Raw genomic sequence first — 19719 nt, 5'->3', positions numbered from 1 at the left:
TCCCTCCCAGCGCTAAGGCGCGCTGGTGGCGGGGGAGCCTCTTCTGCTGGCGGACCTGGGCCGACTTCCGGTTCGGCGGCGCGGAGCGGCGGGGGTCGTGCGGGGTACGGCGGGGGCGGGGGTGGCGGGCACTGCGCCGGGCTGGCGGGTTGGGCGCCGTCGTGGCGAGCCGCGGGCCGGGGACAGGGGCGGCCGGGGGCCCGGAGCTGCGCCTGGGGAGGGCGGGCGGGCGGCGGGGTTTGAGGGAGCGGCAGGCGAGCTGACTGCGGTCCCCGGGGTTGCTCCACGCAAGTCGCGGAGTGCCGTGGGTGCCGCGCGTGCCGCGCAGCGAGGGGCCGGTGGGGCCCAGGTACAAACACACGAGTCCCAGTTACAAACATAAATAATTTCCCCCTGACGGGTGCGTTTCTTTCTTCTTCTTCCCCCTCAGGAGAAGCAGCAATGTAAGCTGTGGAGGGCCGGCGCTGTGTCCTCATGCTGCCGTGGGAGCCGCGCTGCTGGGTGAGGCGCTGAGCTGGAGCTCCCTCCACATTCATAGCTCGCTTCTTTCGGAGCGTCCCAGCTCCAGTTCCTGCCGCTGCCCAAGGCCCAGCGCTTTTCTCTGTGACAGATACCGCAGTATTTGGTGGCCCCCTTCTGGGCTCTGAGGACGATACGTGACCTGTGTAAAAATGCTGCGATATTGGGGTGAGATTCCGGTTTCATCCAACCAGGCCAACCGCAGCTCCTTTGACTTGCTCCAGCGTGAGTTTCGCACGGTGGAAGTCCAAGATCCACCGTTGCATCAGCCATCCGCAAACAAGCCCCGGCCCACCACCATGCTGGACATCCCCTCTGAGCCCTGCAGCCTCACCATTCACACCATTCAGCTCATCCAGCACAACAGACGCCTGCGCAGCCTTATAGCCATGGCCCAGGCTCAGAACCAGCAGCAAGCAGAGGGCATAAAAACTGAAGACAATGAACCTCTGCCATCTTGTCCAGCCTCTCCGCCTCTCCCTGATGACCTGCTTCCTCTGGATAGCAAAACCCCCAAAATGCCATTTCAACTGAGGCACAGTGACCCAGAGAGCGATTTCTACAGGTGTGTTGCTGTTTCTTTGGGTTAGTTCTTGGCTGAAGGAAAGCTGAATGTTTTTAAATATATATTTGTAGTTCCGTCAATTCCCTTAGGCTGAAGGGCCAATTGTATGTAAAGTATACAAAAGGCTTCAAAAGGAAAAACTTAAATTTCTTCCATGTGGATAGCATGCACATTGTTTAAAATAAATGTGCTTTCGTTGCCTGTCTATGAAACGTGAATGTGTGGTGCTGACTTCTGTCTTGTTAGTGCTATGCTGCATGTTTGTGAATGATTTTGCTGTCTTCCGTGGTATTTTGACAAGTTTGGTTACAGGATGTGAAGTCTCTTCTGTTTAGGTCGCTTACAGCTAAACTTGCATTATTGTAACTGAAAATCCAGAAGACGCATGACTAGGTTTTTGGCTATTTAGTTGTAGGTTATGAAAATATGATTTCACAACATATTAGTAAGATTTTAGTGGCCAAGGACCTGCGATTAGTAACTATCACATTTTGCCCTCTTTTTTGTGTTATTCAGGTCAAAGGTGATCATGAGTACAGGCAAAGGGAGTTCTTGTCTCTGATACTGGCTCCACCAGCCAAGAGCTGGAGAATATGTCAAAGAAGGCTGCATTGCTTTTACCTCTGCAGCCAATCTTTGATTAACTAGTATTGCCATCACCTCCCTGTCTACCCCTCTGATAAGTACTAAATTCACGAGGAGGTGATGCATTTTGTGCAGGATCTTGTGATACTCTGTAGGTTATGGGCATTTAAATTTAGGGATTAATCCTCACTACTATAACTTTCTGTTCTTAGATTAAAAGCTGTGCACCAATGAACATGATGTGGGAGAGGGTAATACATTTTAGTTTAGGGAAAATGTGCATCAATAAAATGTAATGTAGCAGTTAAATGCCACAGAGATCTTTAATGGCCTGAGGCTGTATAAAATGCATTTTACTGAAAGATGTTGCTTTTGGTAACATAGTCTCTGAACAATAGAGCACTTCTTTAGTCCTATCTGTGGAGGAATACCATCATCTTTTGAGGAAGAAATAAAGTAGTTAGCCAAGAGGGGTAAACGGAGATCCAGTCCTGTGAGGATTAAGTCTGAGCCCTGTGACTCCTGCTCTTTCTATCCCTGTGGTTTGTAGAACTGAGGAGCTTCAGCTTTAAGCTCAGTTTTCTGTGGCTCTGTCCCTGTTTTGTGGGCTGCTTTGTCTTTTTGTTGTCCCTTGGGAGTTTCTGGATTGCGAGTAAGGAAATGTTATTTAGCAGTCAACCACATGGGGGAGTTTAAGGACTAGATTGCAAAAACTGGATAGACAATTTTGGAATTAAATGCTTTGTGACTGATAGAGAGTGGAATTATAATGAGCTGCAGTGTAGACTAGAATTTAATTGTGTGTTTACTAAACTAAACACATTTATGCTTTTCCAGGAGGAAAGCTTTGAATTTGTTGTGGTATGTTTGTAACTGTTTAAAGAAACTTTCATATAAGAATAGCAGCTGGTATTATAGTAGTAAAAATAAAGTTACATGATTTGCTGATGCCTGTTCTTCGTGTGTAAAAACAATTTAAGGAAGGCCATTCTTTCCCTTGATGAAACATGGTAGTTCTTAATTTTATGCTGCCTTCTGAAGTACCGTTGTCAGAGTTACAGTGTTTGACTGAATCCATATTTTAATTCCATTTTCTTTGGCAGTAACCTGGGTCTGAGAAGCAGTGTATAGGTATATTTAGGCACAGGAAGAAAGGAAGATGAGAGGGGCCAGCCTGAATCAGACCACAAGTTTCTTTATTATAGTAATGTCCTCTTCTGTTTCCTTGTTATTCGTTTTCATTCTTGGACTGCACACCCTTGTCTTTTATTTTGTTATTCCCTGGATTCATTTTGGTTTCCCCCTGCTCTGCCCTGCCCTGTACCTGTAACCCCTGCCTCCTTGTCCCTTTTGAGATGAGGAAGAGTCAGAACCTAGTTTACTGCTAATTTTCTGTTGTTTTGGTCTTTTCAACCCCCTAAAATCTGTACCCCCAGCAGTTTTAGTCACGAAGCTATCCCCCTTCTCCATTTTTCTGGACTGTTTATAAATCTGTTGAAACAAAACATGGTTCCGGCACAAGACCTTGAGGGAGGACCCAGGCTCCACAGTGGAGATCTCTTATGTAATTCCTTGTTGATTGATTCGGAGGTGCCTTAATATGTTTGTGAAGCTGATTTTCCATTTACAAAAGCTGTCTAGACTCTTTCTGAGTGTATCATGTTTACCCATGTGTCCTCTAATTCTCTTCTTATCATGTCTTTGAATTTCCCTGTTGCACCAGAATATACGAGGCTTCCCAGCCTGCAGTTCTTCACATCTGTTCTGAAGCTATTGGAAGAAAATGTTTTCATATTTTTTTGTCTTCTGGTCCTTATGGACCAAGACTGTTTAATGCAAGAGGTGACTCACCACAGCTATTCAACTATTTCATCCTTGAATTCCTTTAGTATTCCTGGATGAATTACCATCTGGTTCTGGTGATTTGCAGCTGTTGATGTTTCAGTTCTTGGAATACACAATAAAAGATTATAATTTGGTTTTGGTGTGTACAGAAACAGAAGGTAAGCTTCAAGCATAATCGATGAAGAATGACTAAGGAATTGCAGACTCAAAACTACCATTTGAACAGGAGGCTCTTACCATAATATAGCTGCTAGCTTTTCCTTCTCTGTTCAGCTTCCCCTGATTAGCATGAATCAGTCTTCAAACGAAACCAAACCTACTCATTATGTGCCTCTTCAGATTCTTTTTCTTGTGTGTGCATGGTTGATTTCTTAATAGATTTCTCCGCTGTTCTCTCATTTGCATTTCTGACCACACGGGACGTGTGCTTTGCATTGAAAGATAATCTGTGAATGAAATGGAGAGCTTGCAATGGGAAGACAGTTCATGGCAGAAGAGTTTGTAGTTAAAAAATGTCTGTACAGAAGCAGGGAAGTTCGTGTTGGTGGGATAGCAGGTTTAATGTTGGGAAGGATTTGGAGCAGTGGAAATCAGAGCAGGCAGAATGTAATTCCCCTGCTTGACTAAGCATTTTGGCTTAGCCCCTAAACTGTCTGGTCTTCTGGCTTGGGCCACTGGGACACAATTCATTTTCCAAACAGTATTTATTACCTCTTGCCATTACCTATGGAGCAGCCTCTTGTTATACCTGTTCAACCCTCTGTAGACATAGCAGAGACAGTTGAAAAGAGGCTTGCTCAGGATGAGGTGGAAAGAGGCCCTTTTGCAAAAGGAAACAGCTTTCTGATTTGAGTGTGTTGTGTTCTTTGATGCACTGACTAGTATAATCTCGTTTTTCCAATGTTCTGCTTTGTTTTGCTGTTTTGGGGGAAATGGCTGTGAAGCAACCTTGTTGCACCTCATTTGGTAGAAATTCAACTCCACAATGTAATGTTTCATACAATTGGTGTGTTCATAGGGAAAACACCCCCTCCCTCCATCTGCTGCTAGCTTATGCTCACCTAGGAGGGAGCAGAGCACTTCAATCTGTTACTGCAGTTGAGTGAGCCTTGGCTATCAATCCTTGTACTGACTTGGCCTAAACACTTTCCCCTGAATACAGTTGGATGGGAAATGAATCATGAGATCTCCTTCCCTCTAAGAAAAACAGCCTTACAGGAGAGGAGCTTGTGGTGCCTTTGGGGAATGTCTTGTTGACACACAAGATGGGCCTTTTGTGGGTTCTGAAACATTATTAATCCTGAAAACAAGCCTAATTGGTATAAGTGGACACGTTTTTTCTGTTGTGAAGTTCTGCATGTTAAAGGTTTGCTGGCAGCAATGGGAAAAGGCTGGGCTTTGGCTCTGATGAATTCATGGCTTGGCAGGTAGGTTTCTGTCTGGCACATCATTTAGTGTTGGTGACCCATATATAAAAAAGAAGATCCCGTTGGAAATACAAAATTGAAGAGCAACAAGTTGGCCAGTATTTGTGATAAATTTCATACGATATATTCTGTAGAGATGGTCACCTCCAAATCACAGGCCTAACTGCCAGTTTTGTTAGTCTCTAGTGACAGAATTTTAGGGATTAAACCACTCGTTTACTCGCAGCTATATGACCCTGGTGATATGTTAAATGGAAGCTTCGTTTTGGATGGGAGCTGGATGGGGAGACTTTTAGGAAAGCAGTAAGTGCTGCAGAGAGTGGCATTCTGTGTTATGATTGTATCTGGAAGGGTGCTTTCTTGGTACTAGGTATCTGGATGAGACTGAGGACCAAAGCTCTTATGATCATCAGGGAAAAGAAGCTGGCTGCTCCATTTGGCAAGGCTTGACATTAGATAACTGCTTTCAGCTTAAATAATTCCATATGGCTGTTTCTGTTTTATGTGCATTCTTATCAGTCAGTACCTGAAGGCTAAAGGAGGTGAAGAAAAAGAAGATATTTTGTCATTTGTTCTTTTCCTTTAACATTTACTAAAATATTTCATTTTTTGCTTTCTAATTGGGCTTTTAATCATCTTCCTCTATTGTTTATTGTGGGAAACAGGAAAACAAGAGAAGAAAATGTAAGAGAAACAAAACATAATTGCCTGACCCTACCAAGAGCACGAGGTGGGGATTTGGATTTGAGTACAGTACCTGAAATTTCTTTTCTCTCTGTCTTCAGTTGATCAGATTTCAAGTTGATTATATCCTTTTCAGCATAGTGACCTAGCTGCATTTTAATGCTGGCAATTAGTTACTTTCCGTCTAGGAGTTTAAGAGAGATATAACATTCTCTGCTGCTTCTGAGCAGTGATATGCATTGCTAAATGGTGGTTGTGCTCTGCTTTACAAGTGACTGAGTATCCTGCTTGGGCTTGCCAAATTCTGTGTCTAGTTTAAGTTTGTACATAGTGTTTTGGTTGAATGACAGAGTGTCAGTAATGGCTCTTTATTTGTCTCCGTGTTAACAGTAGTGTAGTGTTTGGCAGTTTTGGTAGCATAAGATGCTCTCAACTGATGGCTGCTGGAGAGCTGGGTATGCCTTTTATATGTGTTGAAAAAGAAGAGAATTTATAGGCATAAATTTTGATGCTTGTTTTCTGGTTGGTTTTGTTTGATGGTTGTTTTCTTCTGTTGTAACCTCCTGGTCTCGTTGTTGTATGAGACATATGGCTGTTTGCGAAGTTCAGAAATCTGTTGGTGGAAAGTGGAGGGGAGAGTGAGAGATGTGAAACCAGTGTGGGTGACGCTTCGTGTATAAGGGAACTGATGATCTTCTAATTCATCTTGTCAGAGCGCCTGCTGTCTTCTTTACAAAGTAGTTACATAATTGAGTAGGAATTGGGATGTGAGTCATTTTCCAGCAATGAATAACTGGGATGAATCCATGACCTGAGAGCCACATGCTGTTCTTAATATCCATTTAGAAATATCATCATCTGCAGCTCTCAATATAGTGTGATCCCTCCCTTTATTTGAATAATCAAAGTGCTGATCTGCTGTTCTTGAAAATTATTTTGGTCCTGATAGCTCTACGTTTAACCTTCCATGTTTCCTGCCCTGAAATATTTCCTTTTTTTACTGCTGTGTGGCAGTGGTTTTCTATGGGTCAGTCCTGAGGATCAGGAGGAGCTGAGTCTCTGTAACCCAGCATCTCAGCGAGACTGAAGCGTACTTAATGCACTTATTGGAGTAATAAGAGTAGTGAGAATTTTATCAAGGCATCAGTGCGGTCTGTGTACTGTTTAATCAGGTCTTGTTCCTGGAATGAGTGTGTGGTGGTACGCAAGTAATGTAGGGTGAGAGCGAGGCAAATCTTGGGCTGGGCTGCGGAAGAGGACTTGATCAGAAACAAATGAAGTGTGAAATTGTTAGCTTCATTCTGCCATTGGTGCTGAATGAAGTGTAAAAAAGCATATAAATACCATACTTAGCAGAAAGGAAATCTGATTTTCGTGACATCAGCATTTGAAGACCGTGTTACTGATACGGGCAAATACATCACAGGCATCTAACTGTGAGTTGAGAAATCTGTTTACCTTTCAGAGGCCTTGCTTTATCTTATCTTCTCTTTTTCCTGTGTGGAATTTCTATTTATTAACTCATCTTGATGAAAAATTCAATTGCCTGACTATAAATGGATGATGTTTGACATGTCAGTTGTTCTGCCATATCCTTCATCCTCCATGGTCTATGCTTCCTGCTTAGCAACTTCTTCCTTGAGAAGAGAAATCTCAGACCCAAGGCTGAGAGATGCTGCTCAATGACAGAACCCCTCCAGGCCTGGTGTTCACTTCTTAGGTAGCATATGGGTATATTTCCATCAGTAACTGCTGGAAATGAGGGCAAGGAAGGGGTCTTTTTGGCTACAGTGTACCTTTATGAAATGTATGTGTATCCCGTTTCTTGCTTTTTATGTGTGTCTTTTGCATTATCATTTCAGATCTTGCCTATCGCAGAAGCCTTTGTATCTTACTATTAGGTCTGTGACATCAGAGATAAGGAAGGGAAATGCGATTATCTGAGAGGAGAAATTATTTGCATTCATGTTATTTAAAATGCCTTTTTTTGTTTGTGTTAAGGGCCCATTTATTTCACATCTCCAGGAAAAAAAGGCTCTTGGGTGGGAAGAGAGTTGCTTAAGGGTTCAGAAGAATTGCATCTCATATTCATGCATCACCGAAAGAATCTTCTGGCATTAGAAGGGAAAATGAGAATCAGCAGTGCTGATTTGGAGAGGGAGGAAGAAGGGAAAGCAGATAAACCCTTACTCTAATTAGTGTTCATATGTAATAGAGAAGCTGTGGAGAACCCCAAACAATCTGCTTTCCCTTTGTACGTCACCTTATTTTTGACAATATCCCTTCGACTGACACATTCGTTTTAGTTTTCGAAGGTGTGCTATTTTTGTCTTTTCTGCTTTTTAGAGGAAAAGGGGAGCCAGTGACTGAGCTGAGTTGGTCCTCTTGCCGGCAGCTTCTCTACCAGTCAATGGCCACCATCCTGGCTCACACAGGCTTTGAGTGTGCCAATGAGAGTGTCCTGGAGACCCTGACAGACATCGCCCACGAGTACTGCTTGAAGTTCACCAAACTGCTGCGCTTTGCTGTGGATCGAGAAGCTCGGCTTGGGCACACCCCTTTCCCTGATGTCATGGAGCAGGTCTTCCATGAGGTGGGCATTGGCAGTGTGCTCTCGCTGCAGAAGTTCTGGCAACACCGCATTAAGGATTATCACAGCTACATGCTTCAGGTGAGAAGAGCAGTAGGGACCAGATGGCACCAATAAATGTGCCCCCATTACAATTGCTTATTCCAGTAGCAAGTCCTGGGTCTTGCTGAAGTGAAATCCAAACAGAAAACCACTTGACTGTGGAGGGGAGTCATCAAGGAAAAGATAAACATGTTTTTTTTGACTGGAAGACAGAGCCCCTTATTTGTGTCCCTGCTGAGGCTAAGAATGCTCTACTGATGGTTTGTCTGGGTTTAAGAGGAGGCACCCAGCTCCTGAATGGCCCAGACAAAACTAACAAGTAGAGGTGAAATCTCTACTGACTGATTAGCCGAATTTTCTGCTTTAATGGGATATTTATCTGCTTACCATTTCAGAAAACAAGTAAGCAGGTAAACAGAAATTATTTGACTGTGCAATGGTTTTGTGTTTGCTTAAGCAAGGGGTGACTTGCTTAAGTTTTAAGAGCATCGGGTAGTATTGTGCTGATCTGAGTTGTCACACAGGTGGTGCCTTCCACTCTAACAGTGACCGTGCTTCTGTGGAGAAAGAAGAGGAATTGTTAAATTCCTTGGAATAAGAGGTGCCATATCAATGTAGATTGTAAGAATAAGGGGTTGGCTTCTCTTGGACCAGTTACTCTGTGAAATTAAACATATGCATTTTATTTGAACGATATAAGACTGCCTGTTGTGGACTTACAGAAATGCAAAGATTTGAAGTGGGAATTTTACTCCTACTCATCAAAAAACAAGACTTGAAACAAGTAGGTAACCTGTGACCAAAGGCAAAGCCTGCCATCCCTTCCTCTTTGTCACATTATCTGGGTGGCAGTTGACCCCTCTTGGAGTAGCTACCTTGTGCTCACTTTCCCAGGGGTGGCACCTAATGGCTTACAGAGGCAGGACAGACCAGAGACACCTGTAAGCACACATGGTATGTAAATTGTGACGGACTTGAGGTTTGTGCATAAAAATTACATCATCAAGATCTGTCTTCATTTAGAAACATTTTTGATCAAAAAACGAATTAATTTTTGTTCAGATATTTTTGCTGGGATGTCTCCTTTTGGAATCTAGGTTTTCTGCATCATTCTGCTGATGCAGTTCACTCTTATCCTCCACCTGGTCATTGTCTTATTTGTTCTGTTCTTCATGCGGGACTGAGGTCTACAGTAGCCTTTGTATTTGGAAGTATATCTAGGAAGGGGGAATACCCTTAGCTGTTCTTTTTCCTTCTTGCTTCTACTGTTAAAACCCTTGAGCTTTTCCTGAGCACAGTTGACTGACTGTTGTGATTCAGTGCTGTAAACAAACATTGGTTAGAAGCAGATGAAATCTGAATTTTTAAATTTGATTGGTTACAGTGTTAAGTTTCTAGAAGTACAGGGTAGTTCTATATCTCATTCCTGTATTGGTTTTACTTTTCTGACTGGAGAAAACTTCTGTGTTTTTTGCTGTAAATGTGACTGAGGGTACCCAGGCTTTGCCCAGCAGTGATGAATGTCTGAGCTGCTTGTTTTTTAATGCTGGAATAAATTTGTTACTGGCAGATGGGGGATCATCTTATAGGTAAAACCAAAAAGTAAGACTGAGACACTGCATTTATTTCATGCCCTATTTAAATTTCTGGGCCTTATCATCACTGTCTTTGAAGTAAAGGTGCTCATATTTATCAAGCAGATGTGTTAATGGATTAAACCTGTTACTAAAGCCCTTGTTACAGGACAAGAGTTGTTCTTAAAGGGGAAAAAAAAATCTTGTGTAGCTGATAACCCATTTACTTGTTCATTCAAGTCAGATGTTAATAATATTCTGGGAACAGAGCGCACTGCAATGTAATCACCTTCAGAGTCTCTGAAGTCACTCTGAACTTTTTGGCCATTTTTTCACCCTCACTGATCTTTGACAGGTTAGCAAGCAGCTTTCTGAAGAGTATGAGAAGATTGTCAACCCGGAAAAGGCAGCCGAAGACACAAAGCCTGTGAAGATTAAGGAGGAACCTGTTAGTGATATTACTTTTCCCATAAGTGAGGAACTGGAAGGTGATTTGGCTTCTGGAGACCAGTCTTTGCCTGTTGGAGTCCTTGGAGCTCAAAGCGAGCGCTTCTCTGCCAACTTGGAAGTAGAAGCTTCCCCGCAGACTTCAGGTAGGGGTTTCTTGCTGCTGCTGGAAACAGTGTATCAGCTGTTCCATGTGGTCTGGTTTCCATTTTTAATAGCAGACCCCAATGTGAGAAAGAAGGAGAAAGGATTTTTAGGCTTTAATGAAATGATTTGGATGAGAGACAAACCTTTTCTTGCTTTCTAAATACAAAACTAAAGAGTCAAAGGTATAAATTATGAGGATTTGTTAAATAGTTACTCTGTTCATCGACCCTGTAGAACACAAAATGCTTTATATGGTGTTTATTTTTAGGGGATCATTAGAGTGCTTGTGTTTGTTATTGGTGTGAAATAGATTGTTTTTCTACAGTGATGGCCCAAGGACTTTACTCCTATTTTGTGAACTAGGGTATTTGCTGCAGGTGTGAGCACTGTTGTTTTTTTCCCCCTGTCTGATGTAACAAAGACAAAAAGAACTTTTAGTTTTCTATATATGTATTTATTTTTGTTTAAAAGATACTAGAGTTTTATCTTTATTTCTATTAAGGAGGCTACCAGATATTTTTTCCTTCCTCTTTTTTTTTTTTGTTTAACTGGGTAGTTTTGGATTCTTGTCCAGAGATTCACATCACTGAAAAGTTGAAGGCCATGTTCCTTGTCCGTGAAATAAATTCAAGACCATATATAGTTTAGGCATGGAATGAGTTGTGGAAATACTAATGATACTTGGTGCAGCCGTCCATATTCAGAAGTCACCCTAGTAGTGATAATCATTGTTTTATGAAAGCTTATCAGTGACTCGTGTGAAGTCGGCTTGTGGGAGTCTCTCCTATTCTAGCATCTTTACTGCCAAGCCTGCTGTGGTTAGCTGAGGTGGTGAAAAGTGAAATGGTGAGTGAAGTAGTGGGGGTACGGAGACTGCACTCTTTTTCACAAAGTGTTATCCCATTACGTTGGCGTTGAAGCACACTGGTGGCCCGCGTGGGAGAATCTGCTTCTGCTGTGCCTTTTCTATACCTATGTGCAGGCTTTGTTCTGTGCACCATTTAGTAGTGCTGTATTTCCAGGAAAATGAAGAAGTCATTCTTCTCTGAAATAAAGCCAGTTTTGATTTTTGTATAGAACCTTCTGAACTCTGGAAATCCCTGCAATAATAACTGTTTCACTTAAAAATCTGGTTAGAAAACAATGAAACCTGTCCTCCTACTAAACGTAAACTAAGCAGGATATATGCTGAAGTTAGAGTATACCTCTGAGTCTTTTTTTTTTTTTTAGCATATTTTACTGTATTTTAAAAAAGCACAAATCCATCTAATGTTTTTCTGTAAGCTCGTATTGTTTTCCATAGCACCTCTGAAATGTGAAGTGCTCATATTTTTGTGGGAGAGGTAACAGCAGGTTCCTTTGGCCCATCTGGGGTTGCAAGTGATTTGTTGCAAGAAAGCTTTCTATTAGCATGTCCCACTTGAGATCCAGAGGTTAGCACGGTAGCTGTATATTAAATGCCTCTTGTCTCTCTGATACCGAATTGATGTTTTCTAATTAAGAATACAAGTGCTCTGTTCGTCCCTGAAAATCCCTCTTCACTTCACAAGGGCCTTTGGAAATCTCATCACTGTGAGACGGCCCAGTCTAAAGCTGGGCAGGCTGGAGAGCGTAATATCATAAGGAGTGCTGCAATTAGGACACCTCCATCTCAAAAATACAAATGTGAGGCCCGTGGAGAGGGCAGCAAGGCTTCAGTGTCCGAGGGCAAAGCTCTCGTTACAGTCTTTCGTGTTCTGCTGGTGTTTCTGCCTATGCCTGATGTCGCAGTTGTGGACTAGCTGCTTCATTGCAGTTGGGGAAATGGAGGTGAAACTGGGGACCTTGTTCTTCCACCCAGCAGGATAACATGAGCATTAGCTCATTTGTAAAGCACTTCGAAGTTAAGGTACTTTGAAGAGGAAAGTTCCTGTGTCATGCTTAACTACTTATTAGTGACACCCTCAATGACAGGTGATAGAGCTGAAAGGAATAAGGCTGAGCAATGAAGAGCAATTGATGAAAGACATAGTAAGTTTAGTGATTGATTATTGTGTAGACTGGAGTTGCAGGAACTGATAGCATTTTAATGATGCATCCATTGTTGTTGAAAAGAACACATTTACTTATAATTAGCATAAAAAGGACTTTTCATTAGGGCAACTGGACACCAACATATGCTTTCATCCTGGCTTAGTGTCTAACTGCTGAGCTAATGTAGGCTGTGTTACCACAAAGACCTCCTAAACCCTGGTTTGGGCTAAGCTGCTCTGGAAAGGTGCCTGATTCCTTCATAAGGGAGAATTCCCTGTACAAACCTGTGGTGGAAAACTTGTTCTCTGTGTAATTGCTAGTAATACGGGACTATTGTTAGTAGTATATTGATAATAGGGAATAGTACCAGATTTGGCTCAGTACAAGAGGGTTGGTTGTGCGTTCAAACTGTAGCCAAGCTCCTTGAGACGCAAAGTTTGGAAAACCTATTAAAACTTTTCCTAGGTGTGTGGTGGTTTGGTTTGGTTTTGTTTTGTTTTTTTCATGTGAATTTAACCCCACACAAGAGGGACTAGATTTAAAAGTCAGAAGATTTCAGGCTTTCTTCAGTTCTGGGCTGTTATGCCAATCTCAACAAGGGGCCCAATTAGTGTATTTTTAATAGGATTTTTGTCTCTCTTAAAACTGTAAATAAGCAGAAAGAACACAATCTATAATTACTGCTCTTGGGGAGAAAAACATTTGCTGTTATCAAGAAATACGGTTTTGTAACCTTGTAAAGAAAATCCTCAATCTGCTCAGATTGCACACTAGTCCTTTTTTTTTTTTAAAAAAAAAAAAAAGAGTGCTGTTTCCCAGCAGGTTGTCTGTGAGGTTGGGCCAAGAGGGTTTCTTTCCATTCTGCTGAAGGCTGTGATGAGACCTGTGGATGCTGAGTCCAAGGAGGCAGGCTGTTGGATTGCTGACTGCAGCTCTGATGTCCCTGTATTTCAGTGCTGGAAGTGGTATTTGAGATTGTTCATCTGCCCAGTCCTCTGCCCTCTCACTTCACCTCCCCTGCAGAACTATGAGAAGTCCAGTATGTCTGACAGCTTAAAGGGGAGTGTTGGTGTTGCAAGGACCTCATCATCATGAATGACTTCTGGACTGCCTCTAAGCCCTGCTTATGCAGGGTCTTGTCCAGGTTGTGCTCATTGCTGCTGAGACACTCTTTCCTTCTGGAGAGTGATATGGACTCTTTAAGTTGTTGTTTCTCGTGGAGATAACCACTTGGAGGATTGTCATGAAAGGATAGCATCATATGTTTTAGAGTGACAATTACTGGGCTATTTAAAAAAGAAAAAGCCAACTTTTTTTTTTTTAATTGTCTCACATTGGTTGGTGTGTTTTTGTTTCTGCTGCCCAGCCTAGTTCACCTGTGGCTTTGCTTTTGCTCCTTCTTTACCAATGCCACTGTCTCTTGCATCTGCATGCCATTTGTAATTTGTCTTTTTACTGAGTTATTACTGTGTGCTTTTTCTTTCTCTAGGGGCTGAGGTGAATGCTTCCCCACTCTGGAACTTGGCACAGGTGAAAATGGAGCCACAGGAAAATGAGGAGGCCAATGTACATGGCCACGGGGTCCTTGGCAGTGATGTCTTTGAGGAACCGATGTCAGGTATGAGCGAAGCTGGGATGCCACAGAGCCCCAATGGCTCTGAAAGCAGCTATGGTTCTCATTCTCCTGACAGTCTGATGGGTTCCTCGCCTGTCTTTAACCAGCGTTGCAAGAAGAAGCTGAAGAAGATGTGAAAATAGACAATGTTCTTATTTAATCCTTGAAATGAACTAAGAGAGCACTATGATGGCTATGATTTACAAACAGGGCTGGCCCTGGTGTATGAGGGACTTTGCATAAAATTATTATGAGACATTTGGTGTGTTGTTCCCTACCCTGCCCCTCTTTGCTGGCTTCCATACTCCATCCTGACTCATGAAATTGAAGTTCACCCCATATGTTTGATGGTGTCTTGGCTTGCTTTGGCAGATTAATGAGGAAGTTACCAGTGGAAGGTATTTGTGAGGAGATTTGCTAAGTTCTAGAATCATTGAATAATTTGGGTTGAAGGGACGTCTTGAGGTTTCTAGTCTCTAGTCCAGCCCCCTGCTTGAAGCACAGCCAATTACAATCAGGTTGCTCAGGGTCTTGTCCAGTTGAGTTTTGAATATCTCCAAGGATGGTGATGCCAAACCTCTTTGGGCATTTTCCCTGTTGACTACTCTCATAGTAAGAAAAAACATGTTCTTGCATCCAGTTGGCATTTCCTGTGTTCCAACTTGTGTTCATTGCATCTGTTCTGTCATTGTTCATCTCTAAGAACAGTCTACCTCTGTCTAACCTGCCCATTAAGTGGTTGTATACAATGAGATCTCTCTTTAGCCTTTTCGCTTCTGAAGTCTGAAGAAACCAAGGTACCCGAGCCTCCTCTTGTACATCCTGTGCTCCAGCCCCTTAACTGGCTTTGCGGCCTTCTTGCAAGGGGGAGCACAAAAGTGGTTGAAATCCTCCAGATATGGTCTCACAAGTGCTGAATAGAGAAAAATAATAACTTCCATCAATGTACTGGCTACAGTTGTGCTAACTGTTGCAGGCAACAAGACAGTCTTAAGTCAGGATATTTCACTGGTTGAGGAGCTGTCGCTGGTGATGGTAATGATGCTGGCCTTGCAAAGATGCTCTATCAGCCAGCTCCTTCAGTGCCTTTGGATGCATCCTGTCTGGTTCCATGGACTTAGGTATGCTCAACTGGCTCAAGTTCTTGCTAACTTGGTCTTCCTCTGCTGTAGGTAACGCTCTGCCAGGAGACTCACTCTGCCTAAAGGCAGACATTACCAGTGAAAACAGGCAGAAAAGGTGTAGAGCACATCAGCCTCAAAGTACAAAGTGCATCCTTTGTCACCAGGTTGCCTGCATTGTTGAACAGTAAATCTGTGTTTTGTTTCCTTTAATCCGTGTTTTCTTTTGCTTCCAGTGTACTTAAAAAAGCCCTTCACATTTCTTATCAGTTTCAACTCCAGCTGAGCTTTGGCTTTCCAAACTGTCCCTGCATGCTTAGATTGTGTGTCTGTATCCCTTCGGGCCAGCCCATCCTCACTTTCACTTCTGCATTGTTTTTTTCTGTGTGTTTAAGTTCAGTTCAGGAGTTCCGTGATCGTCTGTGATGGCCTTCTGTCATGCCTGCTTTACTTTCTGCTTGTCAGAAAGGACTATTCTTCTACTTTGAGAAAGCTGTCTTTGAAGATAAGGCAGCACTCTTGTGCCCCGTTGGGAGGCCAGAGCAATCCATTGTGAGATCCTGCTGAGATGATCCTTGGATAAACCAAAATATGTTGTCCTAAAGGTCCAGGACTTTGTTTTGTACATGTTTCTCAAGATTTTAAATGCCACAATTCCATGTCTGCTGCAGCCAAGACCTTCACATTCTCCACTAATTCTTCCTTGTTAGTAACAAGTCCAGCAGAGCTTCTCTAATTGATTATCTAGTCAGAGAAGCTGATGTGGTTTTCTAGAGAGAAGGAAGCAGCTTTTATTGTACTGTTGGTGTAAGCCCGTGCTGGCAATGTGAACTTTTCCTTTACTTTCATTGGATTCAGTGCAGGAACTTCAGGCTGTCTGAAGTTTCCTATTCAAAGTTGTTATCGTGACAACATAGTCTGAAACGGAATCTATTTTGCTGCTTGCTTTTATGGCTCAAGCTGACTGATAGCATTCTTTTTTTTGTTCTGCACAATCCTCAGTTGATCAACTCAGTCTTTAACTTGATTCAGTGAGTATCTCTCTCAAAAAAGCTAGAATGAACATGAATCAAGAGTGAACAGCCACTTAAACTGGCTTTATACCCGTAAGCCGTTGGGATGTTTGAAGGAGATTTACCAAACCTCCCATTTGTCCTTACAATTGCAAGTTTATCTTTTGAAAGAATGAGCTTCAGGCATAGTATTTTTGTTTCAGTATAACATGTCTAGCCTTAATTCTTTGTTCCTAACTGTATTTCTCTTCCACTTTATAGAAGTGGAAGCCAAATATAGAATTCCTCAATGTCTAGTAAGAATGTGTGACCATAGGCTTTTATGGACATTGGACCTAAAAGTGTCCATTACAGTTTTAAAAGTTTCTCCTTGAGGGGTAAATTCTAGATATTTGAAGCCTAGTTAGTAGTTGAACAGTGGACCTGTGTATAAGGAGATCTTTATTTTGATTCTCTCTGAGTTACCATTAGGCATGCTGCAATGTCTCTGTTTTCTCAGCTGTAAAAAAGAGAATAGTTGTGTTTGTCTCTCAAAAGTGTGTTTGAGTTTTAGTTACTATTCAAAAAAGGCACTGTGATCCTTCAGAAAGTTTTGTGAGAATTGTGAACTTTTCTTCCATTTGCGTAGGACTGTTGCTGGCTGGAGAATCCTTAGAATGGCCACTGAAGTGTTACTGACCTATATGATACTGGTCTTAAGCTATACTGTTTATCACGAAGAAATACAGCACAGTTGTGCGCTTCAACTGCCCAGGTACTAGGAAGGCATTTGGGGTGGTATCTTCTCAATCAGCTTTAGATTTCTGCAGCTGAATTTATTCCTCTGTGCCCCATTTGCAGCTGAAGAGGAATAGTCATTCTTAGGTCACCATTCTTCTGGCCTTGAAGTATAAAGCAGGTCAGATGAATGGCATTTTAAAAAATGTCTATTTTTCCTTTGTGTGCCCGTAAAGTGAGTTCAACTTGGCTACCTCAGCCGAAGGCTCCCACACCATCAATGTCTGAGTTAAGTGACCTGAGTTTAGCTGTTCCTATCTGGGAATCAGAGGAGGCTTCTTCCTGCTGGGCCGGTGCTTTTCCTCTCCTACAAGTTTTGTAGATCTTACCGTTGAAATGGTAGTACTGGGCTAAAAGCAGACTGCCTGTCTTAAGCAAAACTAGCAGATCCAGTGTTCTCCACAACACACAGAATGTGCTGGGCTGGGGCCTCAAGACTCATCTTGATTTGGCTGTTGTGTCTTTGGTACTGTGCGAGAACACCTGTCATTGGGCTTTTCTCCATAGATGCTTTGCCAAACTGTTATAATAAAGTATTATTGAGGCTGGGGCAACTGTGTAAAGTCCCTGGCACTCTTTTCAGGAGCTAGAAGACAGAGTGGCTGCTGCCAGCATTGCTTGCTCATTTGCAAGATTTCAAGTGAGCTAAAAATGAAAACGTGCTGTTCTCCAGGGCTTTGGTTAAATTTCCTAAGCATCAGTCTTAAGTGCTTTCTTTATATTGCTCATGTACAGATGTTCTGTCTTACTTTTCATTGTGTTTTTTTTATTTCACATCCTTTTTCCACATGCATTTCACCCTGTAACACACTCTGCAGCAAGCCAAGCCTGACTGCTTCGGGTATATTTAAATACAGTGGAAATTCACCCTCCATTGATTCAGCTGTGTTGTTGCAGTGTAAGAGGGAGGTATTACTGATTCTCTTTGGGATGCATGTTTATGCAGAGATGAGAAGTGTATCAGCACCACTTGTACATTTTAAAATGATGATGGAGTAAAATCTGTACGTCGTGTTCCCCTCATTATGATAAGTGTTGCTTCTGACATTTATGTGCTTGATGTTTCCTTTTATGCATGTGGAGGCTTCACCTTCTGGGTGAGCCCTTCCCACCTGAACATTTACCGTCCTTAGATTTACAGCGATGTTCATCATGCATGAAATAGTGAAGTTTCAAATCTAGCTCACTAAGTCAGATACAGACAATATGCTTTTTTGATGAATCAAGTAAAATTTTGCTAGGTGTTGTTGCAACCAGTGAGGAGTTCATTGACTGTGTAATCATCAAGTTTCAAGCCACAGTTAGATTATGCAGTGGGTTGGGATGAAGCTCAGTTCTTGCAGTTGTAGTTTTTTGCTGGTTGCTGCTAAAGTGCTCTGCCAACTCACCTCCTTCAGTAATGTGCGGCTTTATTGGTTCTTTCTGCTTTCTCTCTTTTCCCAAAGGTAGGTGGTTGGCAAATTGGAGTATTATTGATCACATCCATGTCCAGTAGCACTGATGTCTTTAGTGATTTATTTTGCCATGATTGAAATTGCTGGAAACTTTGATACCAGTTTGGAGAGCAAGATCTGTGAATTACTTGGCTTTTGAAGTGTTTTGCATGGAAATCATGCAAGATTATAGTTGAGAGAGTGCTGTGTATCATATTCCTTTTCCCCTCTAGCAATACCTTTTTATTCCTTTTGAAGAGTTTTGCCTGATATCCAACAAAGTTCGCTATGTAAATGGCAGTGTAACAACTTGAGTATATAGTTGTATGTCAGACTGTGCTACCTAGGGATTTAATTCCAAGACCATCCATACTAATTTGAATATGCATAATGCTGTGCAGAAAAGGAGATGTTTCTTGCATAGAAATGTACCATTTAAAAAGAAAAAAGGAAAATAAGATTAAGTAGGGTAAGTGAGGCCAATCTGATTATGTACTCAATTCTGAGTCTAATGCACATGTTATGTGTGAAGGATGCTTTACTTAAAATCTTTTTGTACATGCATGTGAATGAAATATGTAACTTTGCCTGTGTTTATATGGAACAAAATTGCTTGGAAATGTTTCAGAGTTGTGGGTTTGATGCTTTTTATTTTTTCCTTGTTCTCCTGGAGAGAGTTTGTTTATAATTTCTAAGAAAATAAAAAAAAAATCAGAAATAAAAATCCTAAAGGTGTTGTGTGGATTCTTTTCTTTTTTCTGAAGAATGGTGCTATGAACACAAAGGCCAGTCTTGGGTTTCTGTCCACCTTTACATGGGATCTGGAGTTGACCTTTTGCAGGCCTGAATAAGGTACTGAGGTCACAACTAGGGTGACAAGAAATATTATTCCAAGATGTGGCCAGAGAAAATGTAAGGCTTATTTTTCACAGGTGCCAGTGCGCCTCAGAAGTGATACTAGTACCGCAGTGCTAGTATTGGTATTCATCTAGCATAAACAGGTTGCTGTTTCTGAAGTGACTACTTATATTTACTTCTACTACTTAAATTACCAGACTACGTAGGAGCCTTGCTCCAAGCCTTGAGCTTTGCTCTCTCATGTGCTGGTTCCTTGTTCTACATATTGCTTTTTTCTCGGGGACTGCTTTAGACTGCAGTGAATGAAACACATTGTATTTTCCCCTATGCTCATAGTCATAGTAGAGCTGGGCGAGGATGTTCAGTGGGGGACCCTGCTTCCTTGCACTGGCTCATGGGCTCTTGTCTGCCCTGACTTTTGTCCCTTTTTGCTGTGGATGCAGCTGGGTCACTGATCCATGGGG

The 19719-nt window shown here is 42.2% G+C and overlaps 1 protein-coding gene across 1 annotated transcript; it reads left to right on the top strand.

Annotated features, from left to right (window-relative positions):
- Positions 1-79: 79 nt before the first annotated feature.
- Positions 80-19109, top strand: SUPT7L (SPT7 like, STAGA complex subunit gamma). Its single transcript, XM_080341835.1, has 5 exons — positions 80-104; positions 431-1084; positions 7972-8296; positions 10187-10424; positions 13928-19109. Exons 2-5 carry the CDS (start codon positions 672-674, stop codon positions 14188-14190), a joined length of 1239 nt encoding a protein of 412 aa, XP_080197961.1. The 5' UTR covers positions 80-104; positions 431-671; the 3' UTR covers positions 14191-19109.
- The last annotated feature ends 610 nt before the right edge of the window (positions 19110-19719 follow it).

The sequence above is a fragment of the Nesoenas mayeri genome (assembly GCF_963082525.1).
Source record: "Nesoenas mayeri genome assembly, chromosome: 3".
NCBI lineage: Eukaryota > Metazoa > Chordata > Aves > Columbiformes > Columbidae > Nesoenas > Nesoenas mayeri.
The sequence above is the reverse complement of the archived record's forward strand: the minus strand, read 5'-3'. Positions and strand labels throughout refer to the sequence as shown.

What these genes read in the sequence shown, in the direction of transcription:
- SUPT7L (XM_080341835.1), top strand. Translation starts at nt 672, where the DNA reads ATGCTGCGATATTGGGGTGAGATTCCGGTTTCATCCAACCAGGCCAAC. An exon ending in ATCACAGCTACATGCTTCAG is followed by an intron (nt 8,297 to 10,186) that starts GTGAGAAGAGCA and finishes GATCTTTGACAG; the next exon opens with GTTAGCAAGCAGCTTTCTGA. An exon ending in AGCTTCCCCGCAGACTTCAG is followed by an intron (nt 10,425 to 13,927) that starts GTAGGGGTTTCT and finishes TTCTTTCTCTAG; the next exon opens with GGGCTGAGGTGAATGCTTCC.